Here is a 25,470-nt window from a genome sequence, read left to right as displayed (position 1 = left end):
CTGAAATGTATTTGCAGTTCAATATTAGAACATCGAATTCGTTCTTATCAACAAGCAAAGTATAATCAGAAGTGCACGTTGCAATACCCAATATTTCAATATAGAGAAATATAAACTTTGAAAAAAACTACAATAAGTCTGTTGCTTTAAATTTTTATGAAAAATAATCAGATATAGAATAAAGTGAATATATAAACTACAATGTTAGTTTTATTATATCCTTGCGGTATGATGATGATGACTGATGGGTATATCTTAAAGCTCAACTGTAAGGGTCACAAACCAATCGACTTCCCGCCCAATTTCTCTCAGTGTCCTTGGACCGTCAATCATCTTGTTGGACAGTGTAAATCGTTTGCTGCCTGCTCGGTTTGATTTGTGGACTGTGCGTGGGTGGGTATCCGTGAGGTGGCTTTCTAAGGCATAACCGCAGGATAGATGGAATGCGAAGGCGAAGTCCTGCCGTCGGCCGACGAAGTCCTTGCTGCAGCAGCGCTGCAAATTAATTAATTTTGACGAGACCAAGGAAATGGCAACCATTTTTCCTGACTGACTGCCTGTCTGCCTGGAAGCCCCGATGCTCCGCAGCTCCGAAGCTCCGATGCCCGAGCATCAGCGTCAGCGGCAGCTTTGGCAAATATAAATTGTGTGCCGGGTATGCAAAGGCCGGGCCACGCCCCTCCCCCCTCAACTAACAGCCCCTAATTCGCATCCCCCCCCATCACTTCCGATGGCTGCTGATGATGGGTGTGAGTGTAATTACTTGCACACCTGTCGACAGCTACACACATTTACTCACTCATTTAATGGAGCGGCAGGTGGGGCAGATAGTTACACAGCACAAAAAAGAAGTTTTCAAACTGGTTTATTTGAAGTTGTATTAAAATAAACTTAACTTAAACTGTTTGAAACCAGACACAGTCACAATTATTTGCATAATTATCATCTTGCTACTTTTCCAAGTACTTTTTTAAATAGTATTTGTTTCAAATGCGTTGTTCTATTTCCCATGGTTTTAATATCTATTTGAGCGCTACACACTCTCGTTAATTAAATCTGTAAATTAAATCATGTGCATTTTTCATTGGAATTCTATTTTCAGTGTTTGGTATGACAAAATCAATTATTTCTCTGCTAGCAGCAGCAGCTGCGCCAGTTGGGAAGCCCTTCAGTTACAATTTAAAACTATAACTCTGTTTATTTTTCGCTGTGCAAAAAACAGAGGGAGAGAGAGACACAAGTTAGTTGTGGACCCAGCTGGCGGGTTAAAGTAATTTCGACCGCTCTACGAAGCCATTAGAAGTCGCCGACTTGCAACTGGCAACTGCCACAATTGCAAATGATTTTCACTTTCAGATCGAAATGAATACTCCACTAGTCAGAGGAGCTGGTGTCCCGTCCCCGTGCCCCGTCTCCCTGGGCACTAGACAGCCTCCCACTGGAGACGGAGGGCATAAATTTCCTGGCCGCACAGACATGCATACATATATACACAGGTATATTTCAACACACCTCCACATCCTGCCACCCATAGGTGGCACCCCAACATATTGGGGGCACGAAGGCAGCGCTAAATGTTGCCGCTCTGCCTGATAAATGACCCTTGAACACCTTTAAGTCTTCGCCTGGTTCCCTCGCAATCCCAGAGCCAAAAACTTTGGCCTGACCGCCCTCGAGGCATATAAATTGAAAGCTATTTATCATACACATGCCACACACACTTTCACCCGGGAAAAGTGAGCTCGCTGCGCCTGTGTGTGTGTGCGTGCGTATGTTAACTATGTTTTTGGTTGCGCTTGGTTAGGCCCAGGATTCGCTCTCAATTCGTCTCGAGGAAAAATTCTGGAGGAGCAAGAGGCGCGGAGTGAGCTACTGGAGCAACTGGAGGAAATTGATCAGTGGGATTATACTCATTAAAGGGAAAATTGCTGTATTCAAAGTCGCCCTCATCTTCCCTGGTTTTATATAAAATTAATAAAAATAATTGAAGTAGTAGTAGCTATGGTACAGAACTAAAAATGATCTGAACCAAGCTACGTTTCTTGATTTCCCAAAGGATTGTGGCTATTTTTATCCCTTTTCATCACTGACACTGCCAATAAGTCATTTTCATCACGTTTATTTCAAAGATAATTCCCCATTTGGTCACATTCTGCACGAGGAAACCTTGATGCCCCACCATCATCATGGGCATGTCAGAAACAAAAGCCCAAAAACACTTATTACCTCCAAATGGGGACGCTTCATTTCCGGCCACACTTCAAGCTAGATGCCTCTGAAGGATTCCTTTCTGGGCCTGTGCCTGTGCCTGGGCTCCTTTTTCATTTTCATTTCGCTTTTCATTTTTATTTTTGGGTTTGCCAGGCGTTTTTACATTCCATGTTTTCCTTTTTTTTTATTAACTCAAGCATTTCACTGTACATTTAATGCAACACTGAGCCGCATAAATTGCCACTGGCCTCGGCTCGTTTCTTGGCATGCGCCAGCTGCTCCAGCTCCAGCTCCTCCTCCATTCTCCATTCTCCATCCAGCATCCCAATCTCTATTAGTCTCATATGTGCCATAAAAAATTCGCATAATCGTAGAGAGCCTGCCGCTCCTCCTCGGCCTTCATTGCTGTCTCTTGTCGTTTGTCTCGCTGGTGAATCCGTATCCGCAGAATCGTTTTCGTCTGCCATCCGCTCGAAATGGCAGCTGGATGCAATCCAAGGCCATTGTTTCCCATAGTTAGCCACTGCCATTGCCGCCTGTGGTGCTCCAGAAGTAATTGCACAGCGAAAAAATTGTGGCAATATTGCAGTTGGAAAATGAATGGGTTTCGATACGAACAAGATGTTTAGCTACTTATCAATAAGTAAATTTCATTCTAAGATATTTTATCTATATAAACCTTATTAATTGATATGCTCTCATGTTTGGATTTATAAAATATACATTTAGATTTATTATTAAATTTATAAAATATACAATACATATTGCTTATGTGCAATAACATTTGCAGTGCTCTAATTCAAAAACGCTGTCACAAGGAAACATATGTGATAATTAGAAGTTCTGTAGCTCGAGTGCTTCGATCATATTATGACAATTTCAGGACTCATTTAAAAGTCACTTCCCGGCCATTACTCCTATATGTCCTGATCCCTACTGCCTTGGTGTTTCCCCTCAGCTCTGAGTAGCTCTAAAAGCTCCCTGGCTTAACTTCTTAGCCCAAAACTCCTTGGAGTCTCGAATGTTTCCGGCATCAGTTGGCAAACTTCAAACTGCATTCGCACAGCAGGACCTTTTGCCCGACCAAAAATAGCACAAATGGAAAGCACAACAAATGACAACAGATTTACGGCTACAAAGTCTAATTAGCGATAAAGACTCCTCTAATATTTGTCACTTGAGACCGAAAAATGGCAGTAGCAATTGCGGTGGGGCTTTTGGGAGTTGGCAGTGCGGCGAGAAAATCGCGCCGCAAAACGCTGCCAAATTGCAGCGGAAAGTTGTTGTTTTTCCCGCTGGCAGCCAAAACAGATTTTCCCATTTTGTTTATGAAAAACGAAGATAACACAACGAAGGGCGGGTGGGTGAAAATTCTCTCATTTCTTGGGCCAAAAATTTCCATAGACATAGGCGAAAGCGAAGGGGGCGGTGGCGGAGGCGTCGGCTTTTCCAGCAACGGATTAATTGCAAAAGGTGAGCTCTCCTCACACAGAGTGAAGCTTGAGTTTTTCCCGCCCAGCAAGGAGCGGAGGTGAATGGGTTGGCCATTAGGCAATAGATGGGCGGGGCCAACTCAACTCATTTGGCATTTCGAGTGCTTTTTGACTGGTTTTATTGTTGTTTTGGTTTTCGGTTTGCCTTGGCGCGCTGGCTGCCAACAGCGATAAAATAAAATACACAGCAAACGAGCGAAACTCCCAACAAACAAACAAGCAAACTCGGTCTGAAACAGCAGGAGATTATTGTTGGTCTAGATCCAAAAGTCGTTGGTCATAAAAACTTAACGCTCTTGCCATTTTGACCACAAAATGATGCATTATCCGCAGTAACTGGAACTTTCCGGGCACAACCTGGGCCTGATTAGCTCAATTTGACACTAGGGACAGACTTAAAACAAACTATTGGTACTTTATCTACCCCGATATTCTGGCCAAAGTGTGGAGTTGGTAGACAAAGGAGACGAACGTTCGAAGAAAACTCATTTGCTTACTTGGCCTTATTGAAATTTTATGCAAAAACTCAGAGTCGAATGAAAACTCACGTCATGACTGGGCAATAATTTCATGTCCTGCTTTGCTTTCGCCTCCTTTTCCGGATCCTGTGGAAAATGTTCATCTAAAATTGCCATGGGCCCTCGTGCAATTGCCGTTTCAAAATTTATTTCACTCTGCGTAGTCAAATGAAAATGAAAAAATCGGAAAAAGCACAGCGCGAAAATCGAATATTTCTTACGCTAGCTCGAGAAGTTAAATGGATTCGACATTAATATTGGCACAATATTTAATAAAAATAGAAAAAATATGTATATACATTTTTTAGAATTTTAAAATGTAAAATGTAATACATCATTTTAAATTGGTTATTTTTTTTTATTTTAGTGAATGTCTTAAGTTTCATGCAATGCTTTGTTTTGGACTTTGTAGAAAAATTACTTTTTAATTAGTTGAATTTCTTGCATATAACTTAATCTGAGATTTTTAAGTTTTCAAAGAAAATCTATTGAATACGTTTCTTTTATCTCGGTACTTGCTCTTTCCCATAATCATAATTTCCTATGTAAAGTTTTTCTTACCCAAGTGGTTGATTTTTATTCAATAATCTTTCCACACTTTTGTCCGTACCCACTACTTCACTTTACTGTGTTATTCTTTATCAGCTTCTTATGCTATTCATAAGACTCTACTCCGAGGATGTACCATATAATAAAGAACCAAAACACTAAGAGGAGAGGAACAGGGAAAAAACGAGCTCGCGTAACAATGAAATTGATACTTTTTTAAATGGAGAAAACGGCGGGGGAGTTTTCGTTGGAGGGTGGGGGAGGCTGAATCTGGGGGCTCTGGGGGGTGGCTTATGCCTCGAGAGCTGTTTGCTCGTCAAGTGGGGCCGAGTGATGAGAGGGATTGGGCTTGGGGGGTGGGAATCATGTGGTACGTGCTGGGAATGCGTGAGAGATTTTTATTTTATTTGGGGGGCTATCGATACACTTCCGAAAAAATAACGAAAATAAGGCACACGCGCACACACTGACAAATATATATCTATATGTATTCAAAAAAACAAATGGAAAATGTAATGATTATTTGCTTAGCTAATGCCGCACAAAGTGGACCGAAGTGAGCTATGATCTGTGGCCACTTTTCCTCTGGCCTTCCAAATATTGCGCATACGCCCCGTGGCACATTTGATTGCTCGGCATCAATATTTTCATCTCCCGCTCCTGTTGCTCCTTCTTTTTCAGCTTAGCAAATTAGCAGATGTGCAGAATTTGCATATTTGTTGCTTCCATTCGGCCAGGGATCTTGTGCTCCTCCGCCTTCCAGCCTTTCTCCGGCATTTCTCCGTTGGCATTTCTCTTCCACTGGCTGGCATTTGTTTACCATTTCGATTTGGCACAATTTGTCACTGGCAGGCTGTCATCTTATGGCTTGTTAGTTGGGTTTGTTTGCCTGTTTGCCCAGCCAGCTTATGGACACCAACAAGTGCCCGGGTCGACTTTAAAGGATCTCTCGCCGGCTTTCGGGCTCCCAGGCTCCCAGGCTCTCTGTCTCCGTTTCTGTCGCTGTCCCTGTGTCTCATCTCTGACTGATATGTGGCAGGCTTTGTCGCTGTCGTTTCCCCATTCTAGTTTCTCTTCACACTACGTGCACTGAAAGAAAAGCTTTGACAAAATTAAGTTTAGGTACTTATAATACATATTATAAATGGAATGAAAAAGGTTAAAAGCTTATACATGTTGTATATCTGCGTTGGTTGAACTTAACATTGTTTTTTTTTTATTTATACCTCATATATTAAGTTCCTGTCATCCTTACAGGATTAACTATAACCTCCTATACTCTTATGCTTTCATTGCCTAAGTAAATGCCTCTTATCTTGATTAGTGTATGCTATTATAGACTCCTTATCGGCGTAAAGGACTCTTCTTTTTTATCAGTGCACTAGTGTGTATGGGCGCTGTTGCCTTGTCCTCGACGCCATCGTTTTTGTTTACACAGTTGGTAATGCTGTTGTTCCTGCTGCTCCTGCAGCTCCCATCCTTGAAGCCATTTCCCAAGCCCATTCCGCATCCGTATCCGCATCCCCATCCACATCCACTCAGCTGGTCAACGTGTGGCTGCTTATTGTTGCCATCCTGGTCCACACCCTGCCACTCCGGTTAAGTGTCAATTTGATGCTGCTGCTTTTTCATGTTTCATGTTGCCACCACTTCTGGGCTCCGCTCTGCTCTGTTCTGCTCACGGTCTGTGCTCAGTTCTGTTTGCCATAAGTGCCACACATTTTGTATAGCAAGTTAAGCCACTAATGAGGCGGCCACCTGCCGCTGCCAATGCCAATCAACTGGGCAGGCGGCCAGCGAGTGTAAACACAAAACTAAATTGCTTGGTAATTAGTATGAAAAATTGCGTGTAACAAAAAAAAAAAAAATAAAAGCAGCCAGGGAGAATCCAGCGGGAAACTGAAAAGTGGCCATAGGGAGGATGTATCTCGTTATGGAGTAGGCCAAGCTCGAAGCTTTAAAGAGCTCTCACAACACTTGGTGGTACATCGATACCTTGCTCTTGGTCGTCTGGGAATTCAATTCAATTCAATTGATCGCGCTTGGAAACTAACATTCAGGCATTAAAGAGTATAACAATTATTATTCCTATCACAGCTTCAATTTGTGCTAATTAAATTCATACTTCAAATATCAATTCATATATGTTAATAAGTGGAATTTTATTTGCGCACGCAAACGTCAAATTAATATTAAATTGAATTTAATTTGAAACATAATTGATGTTTAAAGTATATGCAGAGTGTTTAATAATAATCGTGCAAGTATATAATATGGCTATTCAATTTAAGAATTAAGTTTCTTGGTGTAAGAATTGTTTACATGTTTACATTTAGCAAATAAATAGAATAATATGTGCCATAAAACAGGTTAATTTTGACTTCTCTTTTGTGAAATCGATTTGTGTGACTATTTCGATTTAATGGTTCGTTAGCTTTGACAATTATTTCGGTTTACATTTTTGTGGTAATGAAATGAAATAATTTAATTACTGACCGAAATCGATTTTGTACAAAATGTATCTTTCAAATATCAGCTCTATTATCGTCCAACGCCTCAAGTAAGTGGCCATTGCCCTCCAGAGGAGTCCACTTTCTAATTATCCGCCCGGTGGAATGTCAAATTTGTAACCTCTAATCTGTCCCTCATCAACATTTCATCAGCTTAAATGTGATTGGACAAATCTATGCCGACTGCGACCCAATCCGACCTGAGATATTCAATTATTGCCGAGGATTCTGGGTTCCTTCTGCAGGACGACCCTCTGCAACCCTTTCGCTGCATTCCAAGTTTTTGGGATAAGCTCGAGCACACTTTCCACTCGGCGCTGCCACGAAACCCACTTCAATTTTTAATGAATCCAATTTCGGGGCTGCTGTTCTGGCTGAGCTGCTGTGCGTTCTTTTTTCCACCCATTTTTGTTGCTTTGCATTAATTTCATAATTTTCTGCTATTAATTATAATAGAATTTTTCAGTCCGTCTCCGTTGCCGGGGCGCCAAAAGTTTTTCCAACGTTTCGTTTGGCTCGGTTTGGTTTGGTTTGGTTTCGTGCGCTCGCTCGCCGTTATTATTATTATTATTATTATCGGGCACCATCATATGCCCGTAATTAAAACTTATTTCGGGGTTTTTGTGTAGCCAACAAACCAAGAACTTAACTCGCCTTACCCTTGCCAATCAGCGGTAGAGATTTCCTTGGATGGATGGCATGGGATTGGATATTCGGATTTCGGATTTTCGGATTTTCTCGGGCAGAGGAGAGTTGGGGGTGGCAACACTTTAATACGTCGAAATCTTGGACGCACGTTCTTAAGTAATGGATTCAATTATAAAGTTAAAATCCTCGGCGGCTTTCCATCTCCTGCCCCTCATCACCGATTGCTCCTCCTGCTCGACGGGGGCTGCGTCATCGCCATCGCGGCGGCAATCCGACTGGAAATGATTCGCATAAATTCACAATAATTTATAAGGAAATCCTTAAGAGCTCCCCCATCTTTCCGGGCACCGCCTCCCTTTTGGACCGATAGTCGCATTTTGGTTTATTGCGTCGAGCGCTTGACCCTTTTGTTCCTCTATCCCCATCATCCTTATTGACTCTGTCTCTCTATATAGAAAATATATCATTGAGCATTGAGAGAAACGACTGTAAAGCTCTCTAATCTGAAAGCATTGTGGAATTATTGTAAATAATATTTAAAATAGGTAAGAAACAAATGTTAACAGTTTAATCTTAGCAGCTTAAGAACGATTAGGGGTATGTTGTTTAAAAATATATAAGATTTTTATAAGCTGGGTGTATATTATTAAGGTAGGTTAATATAGCTTTAGAAATATTATTGATTTTAAGAGAATCGGAAACAATACCCTTGATGTTCACAGTGCTCGAGTGAGTGGCGGCATATCTATCTACATACTTCACCTGGCTTTGGTCATCCTTTTGCCCTCTCGGCTGGATGTTACTTTTTAATTTGCTTTCAGTGATTTCCACGACGATTTACCTTGACTGCTGGAAATTTATTCCGCTTGGCTGCATTGGCAACAAAAAGTCCGAGCGCTGAGAAGGAATAGGAAACGAGCTGAGACTTTGCATTCTGTGAGGGACCGAGACCTTTCATCCTGGCTGAGTTCGTCCTGCCGCCGCCGCCGCCGCACTTCCCAAATCAATTGATTCGTATGCGTTTACAGTCGTTCTCGCTCTCCTCGTCGCATATCCTGCGTGGAGGAGCTTCTCTGGGATGGCATTCGGTGGTGGTGATTTGTGCCGTGGAACTTGCTCCACCCAACCAAGCCAAGACCCTCTTGACCCTTTTTGTGCTTGACTTCTCGGCTCTTGTCTCGGTCTTTGTGTCTTCTGGCCCCCTTTTCAGCGAGATTGTTTACGTGGTAGGCGTATTGCGGCCAGGGCTGGACATTAGCATGCTTTTGATGCTGCCCTGGGTCCTGGATCCTGTGTCTTCCAGAGATAAGACCACTCCGACCACCCAAAACGTCAGGGCACTTTCTTTCTGGTCCGAAAGTTTTGGCTTTGTGTGCGTGGAAAGTTTTCACCGTCTTTTGTTTAACCAGCGCTTCTTCAACTTGCCTACTTTCTGGCCTTTGTTTTCCATCAAGTTTGGACTTTGATTTTTGACATTCTGTTTAGTTTGGAGTTTACCTTGTGTTGGTGACCCATTGTCCGTATTTAAATGACTTGACCCGAACAAAGCCGGATCCAGATACGGAGCACTCGTCTCCTCCACACTCCGGCCATTCATCAATCATTTGGTGCGTTGATTTTAATTTGTGCGTCTCAACTTTGAACGCAGCTCACATAAATTATTCAAAGTTGCCGACTCAGAGGCCCCAACTCCCCGACCTTCCGAAAATCGCCAATATCCAATGCAATTATGGTAAGTGCCGTTTCGCAAGTTATAGCAATCCATAAGTCTATGACTTGCCATTGCCATAAATCGCGCACCAACTTGGAGCAAACATTTTCCGTAGATCAGGTGAAAATGTTGACGCTTGTAAACAAGTTTTCCATTCTTGAGCCATTGAGTAGGGTTAAGGGATTCTGCGTGGGAAAGGGATTTTTCAGCGCGGCATAAAGTTTATGCCTCATATTTATTTATCCCAAATCTGAGAGCTTAGTTTCATATGCATGAAGATGTTTACCGCGAAAGTTTCGAAAGGTTCTTGAAACTCCTCTAAGCATATCATAATTAAAACAGTTGCTCCTTATACGGGCACAGATTAGGTTGGCAGATCAAAGGGGAATTTATCTAGGATGGAGTTCCCTGGATTTGTTAGTGAAAGTCTAAAAACTGTTTCAATTATGCTTCTATTGTTACTTGCGTAAGAAAGTTTGGCTTATTACAAGAAATCAAAGACTTTTTGTAAGGATATCAAGATAAGATTATAATATTAAACTGTTCTTGATTACTATACTTCAAAGCGTTTTTAGGTTTGTGCATTTGTTTCTGTTGTTTTTTTTTTTTGCAGCATTCTTCTTGTCTTTCCTACGATTCGATTGAATTAATATTTCTCTAATTAAATTCACTTCCGTACTAATCATCATTCGTTTTCGTTTTAATAACTGAAAATAATTCTAAATAAAGTTGCTTTACTCCAAGAAGAATTAAAAAAAACTACTAAAACATATGATTATCCATTTTAAAATCATGTAACACTTATTTTTTATCAGATTTCTTAGAGCATCAGACGTTCGATTTTTGGTTTCTCGTCCTGCCAACTTGTCCAAATATTATTATTTACGGCTTAGAGCGAAGAGCAAACAGCGACAACTGTTACCCGTGGCCCTCGGGGGGCTGAACCTTAACCCCTTAAAGCCGGCGTAATTCACTAAGCGAAAGGCGGGCCTTTCGCAGGACGAGGACTTCGGGGGGTCAAAGGGGACTGGAACGGATCGGAACGGAACAGAACGTGCGTTGTCTTGTCGCAAAGTTTTTAAGACTTGCTTGACCGACCTTTGTCAAAAGTTGTTGGAGCGCATGAAAAATGATGCTACGACCGGGATGTGTTACAACAGGCTCTACTGCTCCATCTAGCCGTCTCTCTCACTGCCTATCGCCCCGTCCCTTTCCGTCCCGCTCTGGGTATCTCTGTTTTCCAGTGAATTGCCATCTCGTTTGCTGTTCTGACAAAATAGCAATTTGCGTTTTCCAACAAAACGATACGCTGAGGGAAAAATACTGGTTTTTAATCATTGTGTCTTAATTAAATTCAAAACTCAACAACTTTTTTTGGAGTTAGAAAGTTTTGCTTACGTCATTATCGAAAAGAAATTGAATGCTTTGAAAATGGAAAGGTTGGTTTATATTGCAGCATCCTATATTGTTTTTCAATGTTTAATGGTAGTCTTGATACAAAGAGTACAAATATATTTATTTAATATTTTCGAAAAAATAATAATATTATTATTTAATCTAATTTAGAGTGCAAGCCTTGTGTAATAAAGTATTAAGTTGTTTGTATGCACTCTTCAATTTAAGATATGTTCAAAGTAGTGTCCTTCTGAATGGTGCGTATATTTGTTACTCATTCATTTTTTACTACCCACTTTTCGCTCAGTGTAGGTCAGGGCAGAGCTAAACCGAATGTAACAGAAGCTGAGCTTGAGTTTTTGTTGCGCTAGCCAGTTGCCTCAGTTCGCCTCACAATTGATTGAAATCCCTTTGCGCACACCTTTTTCACCCATTCTGGTTTTGGTTGCTGTTTTGCTGCTGTGTAGGTTTTCCCCGCATTTTCCCAGCCACCACCCCCTATTCCACCACCCCCTTTGGCTCCTAAGCGCACCGCAAAGAGCACACAACTTCCGCTTTCTTTGGCAAAAACAATAGAAAGCACATAAATTTATGGTTTCAGCATTGTGCTTTTGACAACATGTGCGGTGGCCTATTGGGGACCTTTTGGGCCGTCGGTGGGCAGCAGGGGGTTAAGGGCCGCCAGGACGTTAAGGGGTTAATATGCCTGCAACCGCAAAACGGATTGCCTTGGGTGGAAAGAATGGGGGGTCCGAGTTTTCTTATAAATAATCCCACTAAATGGATTCAGGATAAATTTTCCGCTATGTGTGTGTATGTGTGTGTGTGTGCGAGTGTGTGTGTGCCTGCTTGAACTAATTACCTGCAAATCCAATTCCTGTTTCTAGATTGAACCTATTTTGTTTATCGCTTATTGTTTTCGCCCCAAACCAAAAATGCAACAATCAAAATTTCCACTCTTGCGTTAGCCCGGTGTGGTAACTTTAATGTTTTTGGCATTTTCTTGCAGCTGTTTCGCTCTGCGGTCCCGACCCTCTCTCTCCCTCCCACTCACACACTCGCTTCTTTCCTCTTCAAAATTTATGTTTGCTGGCTATGAAAATGAAATGACTGTGGTAAACATTTTAATTAAATCCAAGTTTGGCTTTTGGCCCGTTACAATATATTTCGCTCTTGTCGCTGCTCCTTTCGTCCTTCCTTCCGCTCCCCTCTCCCCTCTCCTCACCATCCCTACGTTTTTGTTATGTGTATTTTATTTTATTTTTATTTTTTCACTGCCGTTGGGTAGCAAATAAATTTTAATTTTATTTTTATTTTGGCGCGTTTTAATTTGTTGACCATTTTCATTTTTGTTTCTCTGTTTTTTTTTTCTTTTTTGTGTTGCCAGTTTTTTGCTTCTTCACATTTACACATTTATTTTGTTTGCCAGCTTTTCTATTGGCCCTGTTGGCTGGGAGCGGGGAAGGGGTGGCGGAGGGCGGCGGGCGTGGCAGGACGCGGGTTTTGGCCGGTCAAGTGACAGTTGGCACTGAGCCTTGCTAAAGAGTTGTGGCGAGAGGCGGTTGAGTGGGGGCTGCAGACAAGCTCGCAAATATGAAATGCAAAACAAACTTTGCAGCTGTCACTCAAAACTGAATGTCGCGTTGGATGACATAAAGGGGCAGAGGGGGGGTACCCGAAACATAGGGGGCTGCTGCACTGTGAGAAACGGCAAAGGGGGTTAATTGGGCAGAAAGACCGCTGTCTAAAATATTGTGTGGGCAAAAGTGAGATATAGCGCACTGATTGACATGTTGATGATGACTTTATGTTGGCATTTCATCGGAAATATGATTTTTAAAAGGTGGGTGATGGGAATCAAAGTCATAAATAATTCACAAAAATCTAGTTAATTAAGTTCAACCAAAGTTTACTCAAATGTATCAAATGTTTTAATGCTTATCCTCGAAAATCAAATGGAATTAAGGACACTTTCCTCATGTCGTTATAACGGTAACGAATGAACTGCAAGTTCTCATTTCCGGTGACCCACTCACTCAATCACAGCCATTGAGAGTGGTTTACTCCAACTGGTTTATTTACACCTCAGCTTCAACTAATGGCCAAGTCAGGCCATAGAATAGTGTCGCCCCTGCCCCATCCCAATCCCCACCACCCCTCGCACCTACAACATGCACATAGAGGTGCAATTGCCCATTAAAACTTAAAGTGTAGCATACTTTGCAGCGCCACATACGCAACGAACGTAACGCAATGGAGCGCAACCCTTTGGCTGCCCCATCAATTTGCATGCCACACACGCACGCACACACACACACATACTCGGCCCGGCTTTTCCATTTCCCATTTTCCATCTACCATTGCCCACATCCACATGCCACTCGAACCGCTGCGCCAGTTGCTGTTGTTATTTATGGTTCCAAAACTGTCATAAGCAAACAAATTGTTTTTTATTGTTCATAATTATTGTGCATACTTATGTAAATCACGCGACGCGCTTCGCGTTTTGCGTTGCATTGCCCCCACTTGACTGTCTGCCTGCGAGTGGAACCATCCCCACCCCAGGCCACCCATTTGCCACCCCATTCCCATGCCCTAACCCTTTCCTTTGCCCACATTACCCATGCACTCTAAGAAATTTTGCCTAGAATGGAAATTACTTGGATGTGTGCTTTGGACAAACAAACTTAATAGCTTCTGATGCTTTTAGGAATTTGATAAAGTTAGTATGCATAACTAGAAAATTTGTCATACTATAATAGTATATATATATAGTAAAATACACTTAAAAAATGCAGCTACAGTCTTATTAAGCTAAAACAATTTGGGAAAATTACCGGAAATTTTCAGTTAAATTTAAGAATTTTTTGTGGCTCATTATAAATAACAAGCTAAATACTAAGTTGCCTCAAAATTCTGTTTTTGGAAAATCTTGTTTCTGACCAGAAAAGGTTTGAATAGCAAGAAAAATACCCTAATTTTTCAAAAGGCTTTTATTGAGTTTTTGTTTTAAGTGTGACTTTTTGCATCGTCACAAGGAGCAACTAGTTGCTCTAGCTTTGTTTTTGGTGCGTGTGTGTTGGTGGTGCCGCGTTTTCTGGGCTGGGGTAGTGGTGCACTAGTGGTGGGACAACTGGTGCTCCCTGGTGCGATTTCTCGCACCACATTTATGGCCGTATCGTCTTGGCCACGCGGCGTGAGCGGCAAAATCGTTTGTTTTATTGAATTTTTATTGTAGTTTGAATTTATGACGCCAGCGCCGACACTCGACTGGATTAGGGCTCCTCAGCCAGCAGCCGACGGGCGAAGGATGACTTTATCGGTTTTATTCTGCTTGTTTTTGCTGCATTAAATCGCAGCCAACGAGCCTTGGTATCTGTCGTGTGGCGGTCGCCCCCTTTCCTATCCTCTTTCCCCTTCCAAGCCCGATCCCCGTCCCCAATCCCGTTTGTCTGGCAATTTTGTTGAAATAACTTCAGTGCTGCGTTTGTGTGCGTACGTGCCGCTGAAGTGCTTCCAGCCGGGCGGAGTCCTGCGCCACCATCCGCCATCCTTCATCCACATCCGCATCCTCCGGCCGGAGTCAGAGTCAGATTAGCTCGCAAAACCGCAGACAACAGCTGCCGCTGGCAACCAAAGCAGCGAGTCTGAAGTGGTCTGCGTACTTTGTGTGTGCCTACAGTGAGAGAAACAAAAATGAACAAAGGTTCAAATTTTATTGTTTATTTTTAAAGCCATTTTATTGCGACAAAGAAACGAAATCAAATGTCATTTTAGATATTCATAAATGGTAGAAAAATCACAAGCTGTTGTGTATTTACAATAAATATCTTGTTATTCAATATGTAATCATATTGTATTCTTATCCTTAAACTTGTGCGAAGATATAATGATGCTAGCTTCAAAAAGTCTAAGAAGCAGGAACAAGAATTATAAACAAATCTATACACAAACAGTTCTTAAGTCAACCATAAATTTTCCCAGTGTATTCTGCGAGTATGCATGTGAATAATGTCCAGTTGCGTATGCGAAGGGTGTGGAATGGGGGCTATTTAGGGAGATCCTCGCCCAGGAGTGAGAAGAAGTTTAGGGTCCAACCAGTTTGTTTATTTGGGCATCACGCGAAATTCATTTTCCCTTGTTTTTTATTTTATATTTTTGTTTTCGGTTTATTTTTATTAAGAGCGTAACGAAATTAGTAACTTTGGCGTCGTGATTTTGATGGCCGTACTTGAGTGTAGTGACCCCAGGACATTTCATAAACTGGCTTTGATTGATTATTCACTGCATTCGTTTGTATTCCTTTCAGAGAGCTTACGCGATTACTTCGGACGTTACGGTGATATCTCAGAGGCTATGGTCATGAAGGATCCCACGACGCGCAGATCCAGGTGAGTTGGTCCTTAAGAAGGATTGTGTCCAACTAGGGGTGAAATTCTTGATCCTTATCAGGGAATGGACTTTGGTCAATTGTAATGTATTCGAAATATACAATATATTGATAGAAGGCTTTCTCTTCCTGTACCAATTGCCGACAAAGGATAAATAATAATAGAATATCCACATTTAGATTCGCTGGACTGGAAAAACGTTTACCTATTGCCTGTTGCATTGATTCCTTTGAATTTTATTTCATATCCTTCCATGTTCATATCCTTAATGTTTTCATTTTCGCTGCGCATTTTGCCGTGACTTCTGATTTATCAATCAAAAAGTTCTTACCCATTCCAAGAGAAACGTTATCCGCGCTCAAACTGATTTTAATTATTTCCTATTTTCGTGTAATAAATTTGTAACCCGGCAACCTTTTACCTTTCAGCCCGACTGCCGTTGACCCCTTCTATCAGTCATCTGCCAACCCTGTGCGATTGTGCCATCTTTGTTGCCGTTGTTGTTTATGGCCATGCACGGCTGCATCCATTTCCAAATTTGAACAGTTTGGTTAACCGCTAATTGGTTTTCATTTTCATTGATTTTATTTTTTCCTCTGAGTTACTCCTCTACCTAGTACTCCGGCTGTCCTCTTTTCCACTTTTCCTCTGCACATGTGTGTGTGTTTGTGTATTTCCGTGTTGTGTACTTTTGCCGTAACGTTTGTCATTTGTTGCGGTTTCGATCAACTTTCAGTTGGCTGAACGTGGCCAATACCCCTGCAACCCCCACGCCCAGTTCTGTACTTTGACCTTATTTAAAAATGCTTAACGTAAATTAGCTGGTTTTTGCGGACAGTATGAATAATGAGATGGCATTTAAACGAGTCAATTTCAATTTTAATATACACCAAATTAAATTTAAGATCCTTCCCCGCCAGGAAGTCATTATGTTTAGTTAATATTCAACTAATTAGGCTGCTTATGATTCAGTTACAAATTCATTTTTTATGGTATTCAAGCATTAACATATTTATTTAAGGACATATTGAGTTTCCTTAGTTTTTATTTAATTAAAACTGAAAGATTAGCTCCATTTCCATTCTGCACAAAGAAAGTTTAAGAACGACCAACAAGCAAGTGTTTATGTTCCGCTTTCCCTTTGCACTAATTAAGCGTTTTATGGGGCGTATACACAATGCGCGAAAGTCCTTTCCTTTTTTAGAGCATTTTTTCGCCCTGTTTAAGGAACTGCTGCCCCGGAATTTGTCCAACGAAATATATCTTTGTTTTAATTGAATTTCATCTAATGTCGGTGGAGTGGCGGCGAAGCTTTCAGGTTAACAAGCGACGAAAGTTTATGCCACCTTCCTGCATTTCTCCTTCTAACTTTCGCCCCTTCCACACTCCCCTCCACTCGCAGGATCTGGCGCCGTGTGTCCTTTCGCCTTTGTGCATGTCATGTTGGCTGGCAAAATTTTTATGAACTGCGTGCAGCAGAAGCCGGAGCAGTATCTCGTACTGCCAACAGTAAAACAGTTGGCACTTCGCCCCTCACCCCTCCGGAAAAGTATCTTGAAGAGCGAGCGAGCAGCTCGGGGTGGCAGGTGTTCTACCCTCTGGTAGTTGTAAATTCCGCAGCTCTATTTGTTGCCGGGCGCCCCTTGCCTTTGCCGTTGTGTTGCCTGATATCATCGTGTCAGGGATTTCTAGCAAAATTTAATAAAAACTTTATGTCGCTTAAAAGAATGTTTATGGAAATTTTTCACTTAAACTTGCGCAAAGTAATAAATGTAAACAGAATTCCTGAGAAGGTGCGACAACAAAATTCAAAACCGGAAGACAGAAGGGGCAGGATAAAGAGCACGGAAGGGGCCATATCGCCAGAGGAGCAACAAGCTGCACGCAAAGTTGCCGCAGCGAGAGTCAACAGTGTGGTTAATAAATATGCGCCCCGGTCCCGAAACAGGAAACAAGGATACGCCACCAGGATCAGCCATCAGCAGGCATTGCATACTTATAGGCCACCTCCGCTAACTGGTTACACGGCGAAAAAAGTGTGTGTAGAGAAGAGCGATAGGAAAAAGGACTTTTTATAGAAATATATACAACAGATTTTAGAAAGATTTTTATAATTTTCACATAATTTGTCACATGCTTAAATACTTAAGTAAGGAGAGCAAAATATATCACTTCAATCCAAAAGTTTAGCAAAATGAGCATATTTCTTTATCTGCATTCATCCCTTTTGCTTTGGTCCTTATATTTTTCTGCGCAGGATAGATGTCCTGAGATATCTCACTTCAAATGAGATTGTATATTACAATAAAATGGAGTGAAGTACAAATTAGAAAACTTGCAAATAAATTTTAAGAGCATAAAATGAACAACAGTGGCAGTTGGTTGTCGGTGAGCGGGGAGAGGGGTGGAAAATCCGAAAAAGCAGGCAATAGCCCGGGAAAAACAAAATGAAAGCAAATTTTTTTTTTTTTTTTTTTTTTTTTGCTTTTCTTTTATTTATTGAATCTTCTTGTATAAGAACTAACAAAAAGTTTAAAAATCTTAACTATAACAAGTATTTTTTGAACAGTTGTATTATTTTTCCAACTGTTCTATGATTAAGCGGCCCTAATAATTTATTCGCTGGGTTGGTAGGTCCTTTCGCCGGAGTCGGGAACGGCTGCTGAGCTGGATTAGACCTCGCGCTAGGTGGTTGGGGTGCGTGTAAAGCTTGCTATGGTATTTTTCCTTAAGTTCCGTGATTGCGTTGGTAACTGATGGGATATTTAAGTCTCTTTGGATGTTTTCACTCCGAACGTACCACGGTGCCCCAGTGATGGTTCTCAGGATCTTTGATTGTGCTCGCTGTATGATGTCAATATTGCTGTTGCTGGCATTGCCCCATAACTGTGAGCCATAGGTCCAGATAGGTTTCAATACAGAATTGTAGAGCAAGACCTTGTGGTCTAGGCTGAGCGGAGAACCAGAGTTGATGAGCCAGTGTAAGTTGTTGGCTTTGAGTTTAAGTTGGGTTTTTTTGGCTTCAATGTGCCTGCGCCATGTGAGTCTTCTGTCAAGGTGTACTCCTAGGTATGCTACCTCATCTGCTTTCGGGAGTGGTATGTTGTTCAACAAGAGCGGAGGACAGTCTTGTCTGTTTAGCGTAAACGTCACGTGCTTGCATTTTTGCTCGTTTACTTTTATTCGCCAGTCAGAGAGCCACTTCTCAATGTCGATGAGGTACAGTGCCAACTGTGCTGTGGCTTGGATAGGGGACCTTGAACGGCTAAGGATAGCTGTGTCGTCGGCAAATGTGGATACCGTTAAGCGACTATTTGTAGGGATGTCGGCTGTATATATGAGGTATAATGTTGGCCCAAGAACGCTGCCTTGGGGGACTCCAGCCTCAATTGTATGATCAGTGGAAGTGGCAGTGTTGCACCGCACTGCAAACTTTCTGTTATAGAGGTAAGACTTTAGAAGTTTGTGTGTGCTTTCGGGTAGGGATGTTTTAATTTTAAACATTAGGCCGTCGAGCCAGACTCTGTCGAATGCTTGGGATACGTCTAAAAATACTGCTGTACAGTATTCGCGATATTCAAATGCAGTTCTTATTTCCGTTGTAATACGATTCACCTGTTCAATGGTTCCATGGCTTTCGCGAAATCCAAATTGGTGGGCTGGGATTATATTGTGGTATATCAGATGTTGATTAAGTCGGATCAGCAGGCATTTTTCAAATAGTTTCGAAATACATGAGAGTAGACTTATTGGTCTGTAAGATGAAGCGACTGTGTGGTTCTTACCAGGCTTTGGAATCATTATGATAATCGACCTCTTCCATCGTTGTGGAAAGTAACCAAGTTTGGTGATGGCATTAAAGAGCTTGGTTATGTAGCGAACTGCAGAATGTGGCAGCTGGATGATCATTTCCGGTGTTATAAGGTCGCAGCCGGGGGATTTTTTCGGGCTGAGATTGTCTTTGATTATTTTAGTTACTTCTTTAGGGCGAAACACAATTGGGGTGTGTTGCTGGTGGCAGTTTACGGGATAGGACGGTAGCGCGAATGTGCTAGTAGCCTGGTTTGGCGTGAACACATTTTGTAGGTGAGCGGCAAATGTGGTGGCTCTGTCTTCATCACTACGGGCCCAGCCACCTGAGGAATTCCTTATCGGCAAAACGGTTTCAGTCGGTGGGCGAAGAGTTGAGAGGGCTCGCCACAGTGACTTTTGTTTTGTGCCTGTTGGTGTGAGTTGCTCTATGTATCGGCGCTGATCGTCGTCCTCTTCTTGTTTCAGAGCGTTGGCCAGTTTCCGTGTGGCTACTTTTAGCTTTTGTTTTGCAGTTGGGGATCTGGAGGATTGCCATTCTCTGCGTAAGCGTCGTTTTACGTGGACGAGTTGCTCGATTTGTACGTTGGTCTTTTTTGAATTAATTGTATTATTTGTTATTTTGGGCGTTGCAGTAAGAGCTGCTGCAGTAAGGATGGATTGCAATGCACACGTGCAGCTCTCTATATCAGATTCAGTATTGAGTTTTGGGTTTAGCTCAATATGTGAACTTATATATTTTTTATACCTGAGCCAGTTTGTTTTGTGGGAAGTCAGTCTGGATGGTGGTTTAACGTTTTCTGCGTGCCGGCGGAGGTGAATTAGTACAGGCGAGTGGTCAGATGACAGATCCGGCAGACATTCAGCTTTAACCAAACTGCGGGAAATATTTTTCGTAACTGCGAAGTCTATCAGGTCAGGCAGCTTATTGAGGTCTGATGGCCAGTATGTAGGACTCCCGGGGGAAACATGGTCGAGTTTATTAGTGGCTTTAATTATAGTCTTATAAAGCTGTTTTCCTTTTGGGTTCACAAGTCGCGATCCCCAGTGAGTGTGTTTAGCGTTGTAGTCGCCTGCTGCAATGAAGTGTGGCCCTAGTGCTTGGAAGAAATCCAGGAATTGATCTTCTAATACTGTGAAACGGGGGGGGCAGTATACGGCCGCTAGTGTAAGGAGAGTGTTGTCTTCCAGCTGAATGTTGATGGATGTGGCCTGAAGATGATTTTCCGCAAATTCTTTGTAAAAGTGGTGCTTCATACGGTTCCTTATGAGTATGGCGGTGCCACCGTGTGCTTTTCCGTCGGGATGATTTGTACCGTAGAAATGGTAGTCTCTTATTTGGAAATTGTATTTGCTTGTGAGATGAGTTTCCGAAAGAAGCATAACGTCGATATGCTTCTCATGTAGGAATTGAGCTAGCTCAAGTTTGCGCTGTGAGACGCCATTGGCGTTCCACGTAGCTATGCGTAAGGTAGCCATTGTTTATTTGTTTTGTTGGGCTACAAGCATTTGTATTAAAAGGTTTTGATTACGCATCATGTCTTGGATGGTGGTCTTCATGAATGTCATAAATTCCATCATGCTCTGTTGTAAGGCTTGGATCATAGCTTCAGTTTTTGTTTCCTGCTGCGCAGCTGGGCTATAGTTTTGTTGTGTGTCTAATTTTGTGTACACTTCATGTGGAGTTCGGGAATTTTGGGTTGGAGGCGTCATACCTGATTTTAAAACGTTTGCAAATGTTGTCTTGTTAGTGTTGGATGTAGGCCAGGGAGCGAAACTTGCTGCTTTCGAGAAAATTACTTCAGGATTTGTCTCTGATGGTATCAGCGTAGCTGTTCCTTGGTGTGCCCGCGCCGTGTTCATTCTTTTGTGAAGACGGGTTTTCAGCTCTTTGTAGATTGGACAGCCTCTGTAGTTTGCTGTGTGATTGCCCCCACAGTTATTGCATTTTTTCTCACATGCATTTTTTTTGTTAGTTTGACACTGTTTGGAGTCGTGGAGATCTCCACAGACTACGCACACCGGGCGAAGTGTACAATACGACCTTGTGTGGCCGTACTCTTGGCAGTTTGTACATTGTACAGGAGCGATACGTTTGTGCGGCTCTTCTACCGTGATCCTACGGTGCAGAAGGAGCTGGAGTTTGTAAATTGGGTGAACCTCGTTTTTTCTAAGAGGCTTGTTTTCTGGTTCAAGCTCAATCTTGAAGAGTGGTTGGGGTTGCCTGTTTCTGTTTTTGATATTGAACACGCTTTTGGCGTAAAATCCCTTTTCCTTTAGCGCCTCAGTTATCTCTTCGGGCGTAACATCAGACTCAATGCCCTTCAGGACTACTTGCAGACCCTTGCTGCTTTTAAGCTGGTAGGTGTAGAAGCCTATTTTTTGTGCGGTAAAATAGTTTGTGACTTTTCTGTAGTTGTCCTCCGTTTTCGTCTGAAGTTTGGTTTCATTGATAGTACCTCTTACGAGGGGAATTATATGAAAGCTATCTTTTCCAATAAGGCCAATCAAAGTATTTACAAAACCGCTTGTGCTCTTCTCGCGGATGTATATTGGCGGAGGTTTTGTTTTCTTCGGTTCGATATCAACGGATCCCAGCGGCACGTCCTCAGCGGTATCTACCAGCAAGGCAAATCTGTTGGTATTTGCAGGGGCTACATTTTTGATCAAGGTAGAATTGTCGCGTGTATTTTTCGGCTTGTTTTCCAGATCTGATTTTTCCGGGCTGAGCTTTCGCTTTATTGTAATGTAGCGGTCCATTCCAGTTTGCCAGGTCGACCCAGCTTTTTTGTTTACGTTTTCGTTTAGTTTTGTTGGTAGTGCAGCAGTACCGTTTATTGCTTGCGTTTTTGCTTTCGCTGACTCAGTCAGAGCGTGAGCGGGTGCAGCCGATAACGAGGTAGAGCGGGCTGTCGGTCTGTCTCCAGCTGTTGTTGTTGGAGGTAGCGGAGGTAGCGGGGCTTCTGTCGGAGCTAGGAGAGCGGGGGAGCAGGAGCGCGCTCTTTCTTGATTTGTTGGTAGAATAAGGTTTTTTGGGCTATGGGTTATTGACCGCTCGATGTCTGCGTTTGGGATTGTCGGTGAGACGTAGGAGAAGTACGCGTTGTTGCGTTGAATTGAGAGCCGACGTTCGTCTTGCTCGCGCTGTCGCTGAGCGCGAGTGTCGTTCTGACTCATAGTTTTATAATTTAAGATAACAAATCACTAAATAATTAAGCGATCTTGCATCGCATAGAGCGTCTCTTTCGCTTTCGGATTTTTTATTTAGTTTACTTTTTTTGGCGTTCACTTCACTCAAAACAACCGATTTTGTGCGGAGCTCGGTAAAAACGTCTTCCCACTTCGGCGGTCGAGTTCAAGAATTGAACTCGAAAATGAAAGCAAATGGCAAACAAAACACATTCACAGAAAAAGAATGAGAGGGAAAATAGCGAAAAACTTTCGCAAGTTGAGCGGGAATTTTCTTCTTGCGGGCGAGAAGACAAAGCGGGGTCGCTCAAGTGCAGCAAAAGTAAAAAATTGAGTAAAGTGGGGAAGTGGGAAATGGCTAAGGAAAGCTCGCCACCCAGCGACCCAGCCACCCACTTCGCCACCCCCTCCTGCGCATAAGTAAATCCAAACAATTTATTGTTGTACTTTTAGCATTCTTCTTGTGTTGCTGTTGCTGTTTTTGTTGCTGCTGCTGCTGCCATTGAAGCAAACATAAGCGACTTTTCAATGAGTTTCGAAAGTTATTGAAACATAAATTATATCGCACGGCGCACGCACGCCAACAGCAGAAAGGTCCGCCCCCATTTTCCGACCCCACCCACCGGGAAAAGCGCCCGCGGAAAACACAACCACAGCAACAACGCAACACCCTTTTGTGTGCGTGTGTGTGTGTCTTTGTTTGTGTGTGTGTGTGTGTGTTTGGCAATTAAGTTAAATTTTTTTCGCCGCCGCTTGTTAATGTTTTACTGTTTTTATTTGGCGCTACACGCGCCAGCAGAAAATGCTCGCTTTTATTTATTTGCCGGACACACACGGCGAATGTTTACCTGAATCTGTATCGAATGAGAAATCGCATTTTCCACCCGCGCGCAATGTTGCATAATAAATTTAACGGGTTTTTAGATAAGAGCCGGGCCACCACACACACACACAAACTCCTGCGAAATATAAAAACATACACAAATAAAAAGCGGGCTGGTCCAAAGGGATAAGCTGAACAAAAAAATGTTGCAAGCATTTTGCACAACCATTAAATGTTTTGGCTTTGATAAACTTTGATAGAAGTTCGATTTCGTAAGGCAAATTGCCGCGACTTGGCCCAATCGAAATGGCAACTCACTACATAATGGCCAAATGCTTTTTTAAATGAGAAATATTTTTGGTAGCAAATGGAAAAAAAGGAACTTTGTGAAGACTTAACAAAGACAAAGTGTGTTTTGTAAATGAAGATTAAGGGTTGATTAAAGCAATTTCACGCAGGCGAAATGTTTTATTTGCCACATTTAACGGCCTTTGATAATATGCACTTAATACTCGGGTAATTCCCCCGTTTTGTGCGCCGCATTTAATATCCTTGTAATAATTTATGTACAACTTCAAACTCGTATTTGTCTTGCTCTAACACACTCACTCGCTCACTCACTCTCGGTGGACATAATTAACTCAATTTAATCACTTTGCCGAGCTCGCAGCTTTAGTGCGCCACTTTATGTGTTCCAGTGGGGGTGGTGTTTTTTTTTTCCTGTTTTCCGGCGACCTTCTGGCATTGACCACTTGCATGTGCGCGTTTTTGGGGACTTGGGTAACTGGGAAGTGGAAGTGGGAAGGGAGTATTGGGGGTGGCATATTCTGGACCGATCTCACATATTCGGCCAAACGCGAATGGCAGCTGCGCTTTGCCCTTTTCATGTTAATTTCCATCGTACAAAACCAAATGGCTTTATATTTTCACCCATCCCTCGCTCTCTTTTCATCCTGCTGCTGCATATGCTGAGTGTCCGCCTGTGTGTGTGTGTGCACGAGTATGTGTGTGTGTGTGGGTAGCAATTTTTCATCATTAATTATGGCGTCGCTGGACGAGTGTGAGTGTGAGTGTGTGGCAGTGTGTGTGCCAAACATCAGTCAGTTACAGGAGGCAAAAGACCATTAGGACATCCCAGTCATCGGCCAAGCTGGTTGAGACGTCACTCACACACACACGCACACGGCAAAAACGTTGATTATACTTTTCATTATCCTTCAAGGATCTTTGGCCGGGATAGTGGAGAAAACTGAGCCAAGATCGTGACCACTTACTCATATCAATAGCATATCACAAGTGCAAGGACTATGTGCGCTAAATCGACATATTAAATGAATTTTCTGACAATAATGACTATATTCATTAGAGTTACTTAATATATACTATAGTTTTTAAAACTGATTTCAATAGCAAAGAACCTAAATCTTAATTAAGAGCTGTATTGGTCTGGAAGTATCCTTTATTTCCAGTGCACGCACATTTGGATGTTGTCAACTCGAGTGGCAGCTTTGCTCCAGCTCCAGAATTACACTTTTCCCCGCCATTGTTACTGTTACTGTTGATTATTTCATGCGCTTTTCCCCGCCCCCCTCGCGCGAGCATTTTTATGCGCATTTTATGTTTGTATTTGTATGAAAAGAAACGCTCAGCCTCCCGAAAAATGTGTTGGAGCATAAAGGAGGGAATATTTTTATGATCCCCACAGACTCCCCTAATCACTCACTCCCTTGTAATTGCTTTGCGCACCGCACTCTTACATCATAATGATAAAATGAATTATAAAATAAAGTCACCTTTCTGCACCGACTCGAGACTTTTTGTTAGCCAGCTGCCGCAGAATTTAATGTGGCAACGACACTCAAAAATTGACATTAGCAGCAGGCATACGACGAAACCATAAAAACATAACAAATGGCCGGCCATAATGTGTGTCCTTAAACTGTCACTAAATCGATAAATTTTCATAATGGCCAGGCCATTTAAATATTTAGCCGAAATGTTGGTGGAAAAACCCCTTTTCGGGACACCGCGCCATCGCCTTGCTCCTGTGTCTGGATTAATAAAATTACCCAAGACCCACGCACAGATAGCAAGCTGGGGGGATGGGCTCCTCGAAGTGGGGTCGCTGCTGCAGAGGACCAAGTGGTTGGGGGCTTTACATCAACGCAAGGGCACGCACACACACAACTCGAGGTGGACTCGACGTCGTTGACGGGGTGGCG

General features: G+C 42.4%; 1 protein-coding gene across 10 annotated transcripts in view; it reads left to right on the top strand.

Annotated features, from left to right (window-relative positions):
* The window catches only part of LOC6738429 (RNA-binding protein Musashi homolog Rbp6), a 175,273-nt gene that overhangs the window by 43,660 nt on the left and 106,143 nt on the right, over positions 1-25,470 (top strand). For all 10 annotated transcript variants that reach the window (XM_016169359.3, XM_016169357.3, XM_016169354.3 and 7 more), the window contains exon 4: positions 15,345-15,426. In XM_016169359.3, coding sequence (XP_016032277.1) covers positions 15,345-15,426 — 82 coding nt within the window. The remainder of the gene's footprint in view (positions 1-15,344; positions 15,427-25,470) is intronic.

This window comes from Drosophila simulans, chromosome 3L (assembly GCF_016746395.2).
Source record: "Drosophila simulans strain w501 chromosome 3L, Prin_Dsim_3.1, whole genome shotgun sequence".
Taxonomy (NCBI): domain Eukaryota; kingdom Metazoa; phylum Arthropoda; class Insecta; order Diptera; family Drosophilidae; genus Drosophila; species Drosophila simulans.
Note: the sequence above shows the minus strand (reverse complement) of the source record. Positions and strands in the feature narration are given on the sequence as shown.